The sequence below is a fragment of the Styela clava genome, chromosome 6 (assembly GCF_964204865.1).
Source record: "Styela clava chromosome 6, kaStyClav1.hap1.2, whole genome shotgun sequence".
NCBI classification, from domain to species: domain Eukaryota; kingdom Metazoa; phylum Chordata; class Ascidiacea; order Stolidobranchia; family Styelidae; genus Styela; species Styela clava.
The window spans coordinates 15,909,799-15,924,147 of record NC_135255.1 but is presented as its reverse complement, the minus strand read 5'-3'; the positions used below and the strand labels follow the sequence as shown (position 1 = coordinate 15,924,147).

The window sequence follows — 14,349 nt, the reverse complement described above, 5'->3', positions numbered from 1 at the left end:
AATATACATCTCAAATTTTAAAATAATTTTACAAAATGTCAAGCATGAACGACTTGTCGATAAAATAAAGCGAATGCAGACAAGACAATTTATTACAAATGCAAGTTTTGAGCATGCCGCAATGCAGCAATCGATACCGGTACTATTTGTCATTTCAGACATGATATCATATTCCTTTTAAGAATAATATGTCAAGAGTTCTCGGGAAAAATAAGCTATGTAGGAATGCGTTAAATATGTAAGAGTATCCTAATAATCACGCTTGTGTAATTTAATAATAAATATGAGACGTACTTATCATCGAGAGGTAAACAAACTATTAAGCATATTCCATCCTGGCAACAAATAAAGAAACTTTTATCAATGTCGATATCTAAATGAATTACGTTTAAACTGGTAGATATCATTTTTATTTCATATCTGTTTTATTCAAAAAAATACAATGGCATTTTGTTAGCGGCGACGTGTTAGATTTCGCGCTCCAGGAATATTATTGATAATAATAAATCTGTGGCAGGTGCAAACATTTTGGCAGTAACAAGTTTCAATTCTTGCTCCTGCATCTACAGTCTGCAATTTTACGTGATAAAACACATGAATTTTGGCCATGCTTCCATCGCGGCATATTTGTGACACGCACGGTCGAGATATATTTTTAAACACGTTCGTTGTCACAAATTTCGGAGTACCTACTCCAAAAATAAACTTAATTTGAATGCCGGCTTATTAGTTATTATAATTATTATAGTACCGGTAATTTCCCCATGTCATACAAATTTGATATTAAATTGCCCCCTCAGATTGTAACTGCTGTGTGGAGTGTACTGGTACTAAAAAGTCATTCAGTAAATTTATCACTCCAATAGGGCCAGAAATAGGTCGGAATTAGAGATAATTTTTAAAGAATTTCATCGCATTTCACTTTCGTTCCCTAGCAGCTTGATTGAAAATTATCTCATTGATCAAAATCCTTGTATCTCCTTTTAAAATCCATTTATGATCCAAATCCATTGACTATTTTGGGCAGATGCAAGTGCTTTAATGAGGGATATTGATTTCACAAGGGTTGGTTTGCTACTGTATTAAAGGTCCGTAGTGAAATGCTTGAAACTCTTGAGCTAAACATATTCCAACAAAATTTTAACGATAATCCATATATCATAATTGAATATGCTAGCAATTATTTTTTAATTATATGTAGTGTATGTGAAAATAGTTCAAACAAATCTAAATACACCATGTCTTGGCCCAAACAACATTTAAATCAGGAGAATGAACACTGCCAACAAGATAAACTTTACAACTTTAACAAATGTATGGCACCAACTAGTGCGTGATTGCCACCAGGTAAACTCATGTTGATAATAAATGAAGCACAACCGGTGTTAGCAAAACGATGTAATTTGCCGACGTTTCGAATTTCGAAAAGAAAAAATATGAAAAAAAAAATTATCATGGCGTCAACTCCAATCTAAAAGGATGATGATAAGATAATATCTGATAATTTTTTTTTTCATATTTTTCCTTTTTTCTTGCTCTATATATATCCACTTGTGTCCTTTCCATATCATGCCCTGATGAAGCATTTCTGTACAGTAATTCGAAAAGTCGGCAAATTACATCGTTTTGCTAACACCGGTTGTGCTTCATTTATTATCAGTATGGCACCAACATTAAATAAACAATTTATAGCAACTCTTAGAATTTGTTTACAACCTAATAAGATTAGGAGAATATCATGCCAATATTAACACTGCATGTCAGTTCAAATATAATCCGTATATCCGTCAAAACAAAGAATCACAACTTTGCACTCAGGTGACACTGAATTTTCTCATCAATATTAATGAGTCAACAAATATTTAGAAGTGTCAACAATCTTGACAGAAAATTATGAATAGCTTGTACTATTTACCAGTAGTTAATAATTAAAACATTTACACAACGATATCTGAAGTCGCTCAGTAATATCAGTAGATTTAATATTAAACAAGAGACCTATGCACAGGTATATGAACATAAAAGTCAAATGTCAAAAAGGAAGTGTTTTCAAGAAGTAAATGAAATAAACCAGCAAAATCTGGGGTGAAATATAGGTTTCTAAAAGATTTTAAAAATTTAAATTAATACTCTTCTTCCATCTATGTAGTAAAAATATTAAAAGGATTGGCCCAGTAGTGTCAACTCTGTATCAGATATTATTTTATTTTCCCCGTAATGTGAATGAGGAATTCGCGCTTATTTTTGAGCTCTGAAAAATGCTAATGTGATAGAAAGATCACAAAAAAATTGCATTAATGAAATTTTTGCTAATTTTGAACAATTTCACCATAATATTGGTATCCAAAACTTATAAAGCAAACATCTATTTATAAGGATATGATATTTTACAATTTGAATGTTTTTGCTAACTGTGGCACAATATATTGCTCAAAGCATATCTAGTTATGAAAAACCCTTAACGCACCTGCTCTTCGCAAATTAAACAACACTGGCAAACATGTTGAATCATCAATCAAAATCACACATTGACAATAATGCAATGTTGTTGCATTTTAGTACTTGTTTATTCAAGCTATTGACTGCATACATGCATGAATAACAAATCAACCAATGCAAACAATAGCCAACTACGAAAATAAAACAAATACATGTCACAAAAAGGTTCAAATACCACAAGCAAAAAAACGAATAATGTGCAGAAACTTTTTAAGGGCAGTTAACATAACAAATGTATATATATAAAAAAGATGTCAATTCAGTGCACACAGTTTTTTTTTTATCACAAGACATTGTTCACCCTGAACAAGGCTCTTGAAATATTAACACTTCATAACGAGCACAAGTGAAGAATCTTTCTTGTTGTTCACCTAATTTATTACATCCAAGGCAAAGTTGTGCACACAATAATGTAAAACTAAGAAAAGGCCTGACATTGAAGCCACTAGGCCACAAATTGAAACATGGGCTTGTACCTCGAGCCATTCATATATGTGTTATGAAAGAAGTGCATTGCTAATAGAGAGCACAAGCCAAAAGATGTGTTGTCAAACCAACAGTGAATGAAATCGGTTTTTGAACAATTTGAAACAAGCAGCTTTCGATCAATTTAACAGCGGATAATATTTGCTAAGCTCTTCACCTGCAACTCAAATTTATCACTTATTGCACATTTAATTTGTTTCCATCAATGAATCCAGATACAGATGCAAAACAAAATTTCTTGTGATCAATATAGGGTCAATTCTCCAAAGGTTTAAAAGCACCAGATGTTTTATGTGATTTTATTAACACAAATTATATTATAGAAGCGATAAGTAGCTGGAATAAAAATTCCCTAGAGAATTACATAAGCGCAAAAATCACTAAATTTGCATTTCCAATTCATATTTCCATAGAAACAACTGCGCTGCTGTCACCTATGAGATGTTCCACATATCTATCTCTTTATGTATTACATACAAAACTTTAAACAACATAGTTACGGTAATATAACTTATTTAAAAGAAATTTAAAATCAACCATATAATTTATGTTAGAAACACCTAAGAAAGATTATCTGGCTTTTTATAATAATTGATGAATAAGTTTTTTATACCTTCCCATTATGTCTAATTCAACAATATTTTTAGTGGCTATAATAATATCGATTTGAGAGTAACCGTTTTGTTATATGGAACCAAACAACAGTTAATATTTAAAACAATTTTAAAAAATCAGACAAATGAAAAATATTGAAATAGAAAATGCCAATACATTGAAATCTCATTTTAGAAACCAAGAAAATAACTGCAAATTATATTATATGTGACAAAGTCATTAACACGCCAATATCTAGTTTCCAATTACACGTGACTGATAGAAACCATGCCTTAAATGAATATGAAATGAATGCAGTCATTTGCAGCTCATTATCAATATTATTAACTTTTAGTTGAGCTCATAACCATGTTGTGGCAAATAAACATGGAAAAAAGAGAAAATGCTTATATCTTTAAGACGATCTTTAAATTCAGGTCTAAGTTTAAGCAGAATTTCATACATTATTCATTACTTCAAAACAAGAATATAGATCATATACATGAAGTTCCAGCTCAATATTACTTTCCATCATCATACAACTGCAGTATAATCAAATAAAGGTTTTAGTTATGAGCTTAATGAATGGTGGCCATAACCCGAAGACACTCAAGAAGACAGTGATAAATATTAGATACAATATAATAATTAAAGCCTGAATTACATATTGCCAATACCCCGCAAAAGTAAAATTCAACAAATAGAATAAAGAACAATATTTAGTACTATTTACATTGTGTTTTTACATTTGTACCTCCATGAATAAAAAAATAAAACAATATCAGATTTTATAATTTGGTTATATGTTATATTTTAAACATGAAGAGGATGCCTTATTTGTACTAACTGTCTATATAAAATATAACCAAAATATAGCACGAATATTTCAAATTTTTCACTATTTATCTCAGTTATGAATATTTCAACTAATTTGGACAAAAAATCCTCTTATTCAATTATTTTTTTTTGCTTCAAGTTTATGGGTATATGGCAAAAAAAATAAATATAACTGAAATAACTTGAAAAAAAAGTTTGTAATGACTTATTGAACAAAAGTATATAAAGTATTTTATCATTATCGGCAGTGGTGAGAGTTTTATTGGATAATCAAATGAGCCTTCTAGTAAGCTTGACTTATGATGCAAATTTTATCAGTCATTCTACGTTTTAATGATGGAATTTTAGTCAACGCATAGGTACGCTAAGTCAAATTTGAAATATGAAAAATAAAACTTCCTGGTAAATTTTTGTTTCGCATAATTTCCTGGTGTTTTGAATATTTGCAACAGGTATGATTGAGAACAAATATAAATATGGTCGCTGTACATATATGGTTAGACAGATTTTATTTGTTATATGTACACACTTTATGAACATAACCGGCATGCATGATGTCACACTATTGATTTTTATACAGTGTGTGAAACAATGTGCGGTATGAATGTTTTTATTATTATAATGCACATGAAATAACAGGTAACAAAATTGTATACAATCACCATGTCAGCAATTTCACCAGTAAATAAAATCCACCACACCATTGAATTAGAATGAATGAAACTGAAAAAAAAGGCTTCATGCCAGTCTCGCTAGATACATAGAATCCAACTATGGGTTAATATATGGTTCACAGTTGGACCAAGCGCGAACAAGTGAAATGACTTAGAAATAATATCCCAATGAATATAAAATAGAATGGAAATAATAATAATCATGTACCGCTATAATCAAGTTTTTTACTGCATCTGAATCAACCACTCAATGGGTTTCCAATTTGAGTTTTAAATATTTTAAAATGTGGTGTCATCCTCGATCTGTTCAATCAACATTTCATAATATTGACCTCCTTCTTCAATGCCACCAATAATGCTCTGTTTTCGTAGAAATTCGTAGCATGTTTTATTATCTAATCCGAGACATTTCATATTATTTATAAATGTTCCCAATTGCCCAAATGTTATATTTACGATAGCGTCATTAGTGCTGTCCTGTTCGTCAGCGGAAAGTGCTGTCCAGTCTTTCTGAATGCATCGCCGCTTTCGTTCTGCATGAACGGCAGAGAAAAAAGCAGCATTCCAAAAACGTAATGATTTCCAAATGACTTGGTTCTTTAAATGCTCATATAGAAAGTTTTTAACTGCAGGACTGCACATGTCAGGATGGGAAGTAGCAGAACCATGACTTAAAGATCGTGAGAATTTTTGCTCAGAGCGCTTGGTATCAGCACCTTCATGCTTAGGACGACGCCAAAAACCCTGCTTCAATTCTTGAAATGAAGGTGTATCGTGAAAGACCTGCTTGCAAGCTTCAACTTCTTTACGAAATCTTTGCATTAAAGTTCTTTTTTTGGAGCCATCATAACCATCACTGTCAGATTTTGATCTTTTTGTAACATGACCATCAACACTACTAGTGGTAGAAGATGAAGAAACGCTTTCTTGAGAACTCAATGCATCAGCTGAAACTTGTCTTTGGTCAGGGATATAATAATATGTAAAAGCCATGTTCATTAGAGATTTTCCTGGCAGGTAATCATCTGCCTCACCACACTCAAAAAGCACAAGTGCAAAGCTATGTAACAGTTTATAAAAAGTGCTTTCATCAACACATTTCACTTGATTTCGATAAGCATCAACATACTTTGCAAAGCTCATACGAGCGCCAGCATCTTTCATTAATTCTCCAAATTTAGCTTTGTTCTCATAACTTATATCACAATCAGGGTCAAACAAACAGCCAACGTATTCTTTCACAAATTTGTCAATTTTTTCATCATCTTCGTATGGGCCGTCTTCCTCGCACGATGAAAATCCATTTTCAACTAAACTTTCATTTAATGGAGTAGAAGCACCCGAGGTTTCTGGAGATGGAGTGAAAGTTCCGTTCTCAAATGATTTGCTTTCAGAAACAATGCCAGACTGCAAAGCATTACTATTTCCATTCAAACTCAATGTTGTTGGCAGGTTACTCCCCACTCTATCATTGTAACCAGCCTCATGTCCGACTTCCATTTGCATGGACATTTTTATATTTTATATATACAGACACAAACAGTCATTTCTTTGTAGTAACAAAAATAACTTGGCATAGACCAACAAGCTAGATAAGTTAAAAAACAATTGCAAAGCTTAATTAAAACATCATTCATGACAATACCAATGCATCAAGGACATTCTGGTACCTCAGGAATTATCAAGATTCAAGACCCTAATTCAGTAATTATTGATATGACCCTTCTGTACATAACTTCGAATTGGCACAGTGGTACCGGTATATATAACAGAACTCTATATAATTCTCTGAAAAAATGATATATTTCTTGCTATTCCAGTTGGTCAATATTATTTTGAAAAAAAAAATAATTTGCCACCTCAAGGTGCAGAAGTGATAATTCAGATTATAGGGAAATGAATGGAAATTTTATTGGCTTGCAGCGGCAATAACTTAAAATTGTAGATTCCCAGGTAAATTTTGTAAATGTGTGATTTAATCTCGAGTCTTAGTGTAAATTCCTCAATGTGACTCATATTTATATTTTTTTTAATACGGGTTAAAACAAGAAAACAATAATATTCGGGTCTCGTGTAGTTTCGTACCTAACATACTTCTAGTGAGCGTATCACAATAATTTTTTACGACGAGAAAAAGGAAGAAATAGTTATTCGATTTCGGATGCTCATCTTGGACAACAGTTCGTATAGTTTGAAGGGCTCTATTATGTCACTGTGACGTCGTAGTGACATAATTTTTAGATGGAGTAGTCAGGTGAGGGTTTTAGGATTGATATTTCAAAAAAATTTTATGCTACGCCCACTAGAAGTGGATTAGGTACGAAACTACATGAGACCCTAATATTCATCATAGTCCATATTTCAGTATTTATCTATCTTACTGCAGTAGGCTACTGTCGCTTAAAATATCTACGTAATTTAACCTTGACTATACTTCTGTACTTGCAAACCCGAGAGCTCAGGAGCTAGTGTTTTGTGGTATGAATGTACAAGAACTGCGATATGAATACCGTACCGTACTGCAGTAGGTTATCGGCTACCGGTACTGGTTCCTGGGCTGAATATCATTCAAAGAAGCAACATTTCTTCTTTTCTTTCTCAGCGTTTAGCCTAAATACAGAAATAGGAACGTTATATCCATCGCTAACCTGCACGCTCCTTCCGACGTCATACAGCTGTACAGGCACCGGCGGCCTCCTTTGCTCTCATAAAGTCAATAGTAGCTAGGAATAACATCAACAAATCGCAGCCGGTGCGCATTATGAAAAAACGACAGAGCGAAAAAATGTCGACAAAACGTCAACATTCGCAGTATGACGGCGTGACGCTACAAATGGGAAAACCCTTGCGGCCCAAAGTGCCTTCGAAGACGCCGACAATCGTTGTCGATCAATACCGGTAAAGATATGCTGACCGGCATGGTTTTCCCATACTTAATCAATCATTTATTTTTGCTTCTTTGCCACAAAAACATTACAACACTCAACACAAAAAATTCGCACAACGAGCAAGAGAGAAAACATGGCTCGTGCTTCGCTTGAAAGGCATTAATTACAAGTACATGTAAACTTTCACAAAGTTTCTCAAACCTTATAAATATAAATTATAGTGTTGAATCGCATATATATGTCATATTTTTTCCAGGGTATCAAATGTTGGACCATTGGACGAACGTGGCCATGATGCATTTATTAAATTCACGTTCGCTGATTTAAAATGCTATAACTTTTCCTATTTTAAAGTTAATTCTTGAATTCGTGGGATCAGGGGGGATTCGATAGTAAGCCAAAATAATAAAAAAAAGATACGTTGTGCTGTTATCAACGTGATTCTTTTCGAACCTGCGGCTAACCATTTATTTCTTGCTTATTGCCTCCGCTATCGCTGTGGAACTTTTTAAACCTGCCTGGAAGTTGACTGTGTGTGTGTGACTTGTCTTGCCTACTACGTGTTTAGTTTTTTTTTATGGGGCATCTTGATTTTCTTCCTATTTCTCTAACTGTTCGCGCTGCTTTCTTTTTGGACACGTAGTGGACATAACGATCGTTTCAATATTATGTTGGTCTTGTTGTTGGAAATGTGGAAAATCTAAAAAACCGCTTTTCTCTTTCATTACTGGACCGATTGCTTCGAAATTTTTGGGTCTAGTATAGTTTAGTACCACAAGTATAGGCCGCGAGCCGAGGCCATTTATCTTTCAGTTTCGTAGCGCACATCAGGTAACTACCTGAAAATGATTTTAAAATGTTCCTTAGAAATTTAGTAACAAATATTGCCTTGTTCCCACTTCCAAAAGTTGCACGTTTTACAGAAAAGACGCTTTTACTACAATAAATATGTGTTACCATCTGTACTATTTTCTTTGCTTTTCCGGTATCATGGGCCAATGAACGCAGACTTGTGCACGACGTAACAGTCAAGTTAGTCAGCTGTAGGTGGATCCCCAGTGGTCGGATGAATATCAGATGTACTCAACTGCTCGCTTTTGCGTTGAGTAGCCTTTCCATAGTTTTTTTCAGTTACCGGTAATATTAGTCCAGTTATTCTAAGGAGGTGTTGAAAGTATAGGTAAGATATTAAACACTTGTATATCCTTGCCATAAATAGCAATTTTAGTTGAGCACTAGCTCATAAGACGTTGTTAAATAGGTACGGTGCGGTAACTCCAAGGAAGGCTAGACCTAGAATAATATGTCACAAACAACGATATTTTCTGGCTTGAATGAAATGTTTATGATTAATTTAATGACTCTTCTTGACTATTCAGCAGACTTATACTACTATATAGGCCACAGCATATTTGGAAATAGAAATGAATGGCTGTTTCTGTAATGCACGGTTGTGTGAAAGAGAAGAAATTAATCAATTTTACTAATGTCGGTTGGTCTAAATCTAAATTCATAGAGTCGACAAGAACCTGGGAAGCAATGTTAAGTTATGCCGGAGTGGAAAGAAAGGTAGCATTGGAAATGATTGAGAGGTGAGATATGAAGTTGTAGACAAACAGTTGATGTTTCAAAATATAGTCTATAGTCCATACTCATACTGTCATAGGACATTTCAGACTGTGATATATCAAAATTTAGTGTAGATATAGTCTAGTAATGGTATGCAAACACTGCTGGACTGTAGAACATGCAATGAGCATATATACGCTCATTTAGCACATCAGATAAAATGCATTATGTATTCAAGGTATTAGTTAGTATTTAGGGGTATTTTTAAAATCATGCTGCTCCAAATATTATTTTCTTCCTTATTTTAGATACTGTACTACAAAAGAAAACGGCAATGTTCCACCAATCCGACCTAACGCAGGCTCTGATCCCTGCTGCTATCAGTGCTATAAAATGGATTAAACAAGAAGTCTTGAAGCTTAAAGGTATATGAGAATCATAATAGTTGCAAACAGCTTAGATGGGCTATTCATATTGAAATACTTTAGCACTTTTCTGCAATTGGAACTGCCCATCAAATTCATGTTGGAGACTTCATTGAGATTTTCAATTCATTTTTTTCCCTCGACTATGAAGATCTTTTGAGGTTAACGAGGTATTAATAAATAAAGCTGAGGAATTTGAAGAGGATATGAAGAATGTAAATGATACCAGGGCACGTCTATTTAACACTGTCAAACATAAGGATTATACTCTCCACCCAACAATGATTCACTGAAGAAGCATGTGGCCCTCAAATCAGTTCTTGAGTTGGCAAACTGCAAAGAAAAATAGTCAAAATAATTTATGAAAGTGTGCCAAAATCAACTTAAATTGCACAGATTTTTGTTTTTGTATTGACTGCAGAAATCACAGTACACCTATAGAGGAAAAGTCGATTTTTGAGATAGTGGATTTCGAAAACAATTCAGAAGAAAGTGAATTAGATATTACAGTTGATTTAATAAGTATCATACATTTGTTTGTTTTTTTCGGACATTTGTTAGTGTCGTAGTCCTGTTTCTAGAAATATTATTGCCTTTGTTCAAATACATAACCACATAAACTAAAAAAAGATTAATTGTAAATTGTAATATTTCTGTTCACTATGTTTTGTACATATTGTACATTCATTTAATTTTCTTGACTTTTGCGGTAAATTTCTAAGTGAGAAATAACTGATTTATTTGTGTTTTCGTGCTCACGATGTTAATTTGTGACTTCATTGCTTAAAAATAAATACGTTTGATACTTGATAGCTTCTATGAAATGGATGTAGCTTTTTATGCTGTTCTTGTTGTAAACTGCTTGTGGTTATTACATAAAATTTATTCTCAAATGTGAATCAGCGTTGTTGGTGTCGCTGCTTTCGAGGTCACTCCCGACTCCTGTCACACAATTAAAGTATTTTTTGTTGTTGGTTACATGTATGCCATATTTTTCGTAATCTACCTAATAAATTATGATTGACTGAGGAAGTCCGATTTTGGTCAGGCAAAACATTACAGGAATACATTTGTGTTAGTGTGCTGTAGGGCTCTCGAATTGTATAGTTCTTATGTATGCGTTGTAAACTTATGGTTATTGAATTTCCGGGAACCTCTTATATTCAATTTCGCACCAGGATTGTGGAACAAGCTGTAATGCGTTCATTATGTTCGTTTTCACACAAAACTGAAGAATTTATTTAGTTACCAGATGTGCGCTACGAAACTCATTTTCTGGGCGTTTTCATGGTTTCGTCTCACGGCCCATATCCGTGGTAAGGATCTACAAGTGTTTAATAATTTACTTATACATTTTTCAACAACTTCTTAGCATAACTTAACTAATAATAACTAAACAGGGCTATGGAAAGCCTGCCCAACTCAGCGCAAGGTCGAGCAGAAATAACTAATATTCATCCGCTCGCTAACAGCTGGTTTAATTCAATTGTTACGTCATGCAGAAGTCATTGTTCAGTGCCGAAAATGTAGAGAATATAGGACAGATCGTAGCACATATTTCTTGTAGTAAAAGCGTCTTTTCCGTAAAACGTGCAACTTTTGGAAGTGGGAACAAGGCAATATTTGTTACTAAATTTTTAAGGAACATTTTAAAATCATTTTCAGGTAGTTACCTGATGTGCGCTACGAAACTCACTTTCTAGGCGTTTTTCAGGGCCTCGGCTCGCGGCCTAGTACTTCCGGTGGGCGTAGCATAACGAATTTTGCATATGCTATTCCTAACCCCCACCTGACTATGCCATCCAAAAATTACGTCATCATCACGTCATAGGGATTGCCAAAGTATAATTACGATCGCCCGAAATGTCATCTGCACCGCCGATAACGAACTTGCTAAAGCCGGCGATCTCTCTCCTATCGTGATCGTTGTGACGAAAAAACGAGATAAATTGCTCGCTCGATTTCGGGTGATCGTCCGTGCGTTTTGGACGACCATCCGCATACTATGGTGGGCCATTTGACGCCACTGTGACGTCGAAATGACGTGATTTTTCGGCGACGCAGTCAGGTGGGGGTTAGGATTGACATATGCAAAAATTGTTGAGCCAGGTACATGTGGTACTAAACTATACCAGACCCAAATTTTTACTGGTTAAAGATGAAATTTTTCTCCAGAAGGCTATTACTTTTATTTATTTCAAATATTTCTGTTAGCTCTGTGAGATTTGTTTTTGTTTGCTATGACGTCACCGAACGTTCTGCGGACGCATAGCCGACACTCCTCTTCTTTTTGAAATTTTTCTCCAGAAGGGTATTACTTTTATTTATTTCAAATATTTCTGTTAGCTCTGTGAGATTTGTTTTTGTTTGCTATGACGTCACCGAACGTTCTGCGGACGCATAGCCGACACTCCTCTTCTTTTTGATCACGTACCATCGAACAACGTTGATGGTTCGTAACGAAGTCCTTACGGTACTTTGTTACGATTTTTTCCTTACGCTGCCTTACTACGGTACTGTACAATACTGTACCACCTACATACAATACTGTACCGTATTGCAATCAATAATGTTGGTTTTCTTTTCTGCGGAGACGTTACCGTACCGCCTTAGCGAAAGTTGGAAATCCTACTGTACTGCTTCGCTTGGTGTGAATATATTTGTAGACTGGGCGTATAGTTTTGTTTCTACTGTTTCTTCGATGACTCTTCACATTCCCCCATTCGGTCAGTTTTTTATAGTCTTCCTAATTAACTTCCCCTTTTTTTATTTATCTCCCCTAATCACTTGCACATTTTACTTTCTTAATTTTTACTGGGCTGCTTGCGCGACTCCAGCTTGCTCTGCTGCTGAGTTTCGCTGTTGCGACTGGTCTGCCTGTTGCTGGACCTTCTGACCTTTCTCCTCCTCCTGCCGCCTTTCTATACCCGATTTTTACTCTGTGTCCTGCTGCTGCTGGCCGTTTCTTGCTTATTGCCTCCGCTATTGCTTGCCCCCTGACCCCCTTTGTTACCTCGACCATGTTTACCTAGATACCTTGTCTCCCACTATACTACCCGTTGTAGTCTGCCGGCTTCTGAGCTTTCTGGTTCTCACTTCCTCACCAGCTTTTTGCCGCTGCTCTAGCTTGCTCTGCTGGCCGTCAAACCTCTTCCTCCCCTCAACCACCTGCCTTGTTGTCTTCTTTCGCTTTCTACAATCTGGTCCATCTCGTGGGATTCGAACCCCCTCCTCATACCTAGCCTGGTGTTTGACTACGTCTCCGCGCTTCCCCTGAGCCACCGCTACTGACAAGGATCGAATGAATCAGAATATTACTTAATTAACAACGCTACGCTTGGCAGCCCAAGACAAGGCTAATTAACCCGAAAAATTACATTGAACATTCTCCGTTGATTTGAAACAGGTATTTTCGTGCCTGAATAGAAGGCGTTCAACTGGGACTATCAAATGCGCTGCTTCAACTATTGAATGTTTGAATATTCGTGAAATGACATAATATTCTGTTTTCATTCGTGGTTTTTATTCGGCGACAGGATAAATACAATATTTCATGGAGTGATTCCGCAAACCAAATTCCTGACTGCAACTTGAGGAATACTAAGACTGAACGGTATGTTAGTCGTTGGACTGAACAACGGTTCATCAATTTCATTCTTTCTGTCTCTTGTGCTAACTGACAGTCTGATGTCTGGTTTACAATTTCTAAATTTATATAACATTTCATGGCGCGGCGTTATTCTCTTTTACAGATCGAAACAATATTATACACATTGAAAATAAAAATAAAAAACACCGTAAATTTTGTGTTAAGAGCCCCGCGACAGGTAAAACATGCTACCGCAGGCACTAAACGCTGTAAATTGCGCGTGCGATGTACTAAACTACGTCGGGGACACGCGCCATCTTCCCTCGGATTATGATAAAATATAAGCAAATCAATGTAAATTATGGTCAATCAGTTTTTTATTCTACTGAAATAAATAAATTCCTTGAGATTCAATTTCAGATCTTGGAATTTTATTTAACAATGATCTTGAAAATAACCGATCTACTGACTTCATCAGTGCTGCAAAAACAGATCAAATTTGACGATTTAAGAACATCGTTAAATCCTCATCAAAACTAGATATATAATAGGACAGTTCATCACGCATGTTTGTGTATGTAGAATGGCGTGGCTCGTGGGTTGGTTGTGCCAAGGCCGGCTCACGCCTTTAGTGGCCCTAGGCCAGGGTCCGGCAAACTTTTGTCGCTCGCGGGCCAAAATTAAATCAAACCATTAGCTCATAACATCAACTTCTCTGCGTTTCGTTGGCATTTGTCTAATTTTAATTAAATTATATGCTCATTAAACGAGTCATTGTGAATTGTTAC

At 35.2% G+C, this 14,349-nt stretch overlaps 1 protein-coding gene and 1 long non-coding RNA gene across 2 annotated transcripts; one reads left to right on the top strand and one right to left on the bottom strand.

The window, feature by feature from the left end:
• Positions 1-394: 394 nt before the first annotated feature.
• Positions 395-6,701, bottom strand: LOC120330791 (uncharacterized protein KIAA0513-like). Its single transcript, XM_039397713.2, has one exon. It carries the CDS (start codon positions 6,600-6,602, stop codon positions 5,370-5,372), a length of 1,233 nt encoding a protein of 410 aa, XP_039253647.2. The 5' UTR covers positions 6,603-6,701; the 3' UTR covers positions 395-5,369.
• Positions 6,702-9,170: 2,469 nt separating this feature from the next.
• Positions 9,171-11,001, top strand: LOC144424387 (uncharacterized). Its single transcript, XR_013476679.1, has 2 exons — positions 9,171-9,570; positions 9,856-11,001. It is a non-coding gene; the product is annotated as an uncharacterized LOC144424387 (long non-coding RNA).
• The last annotated feature ends 3,348 nt before the right edge of the window (positions 11,002-14,349 follow it).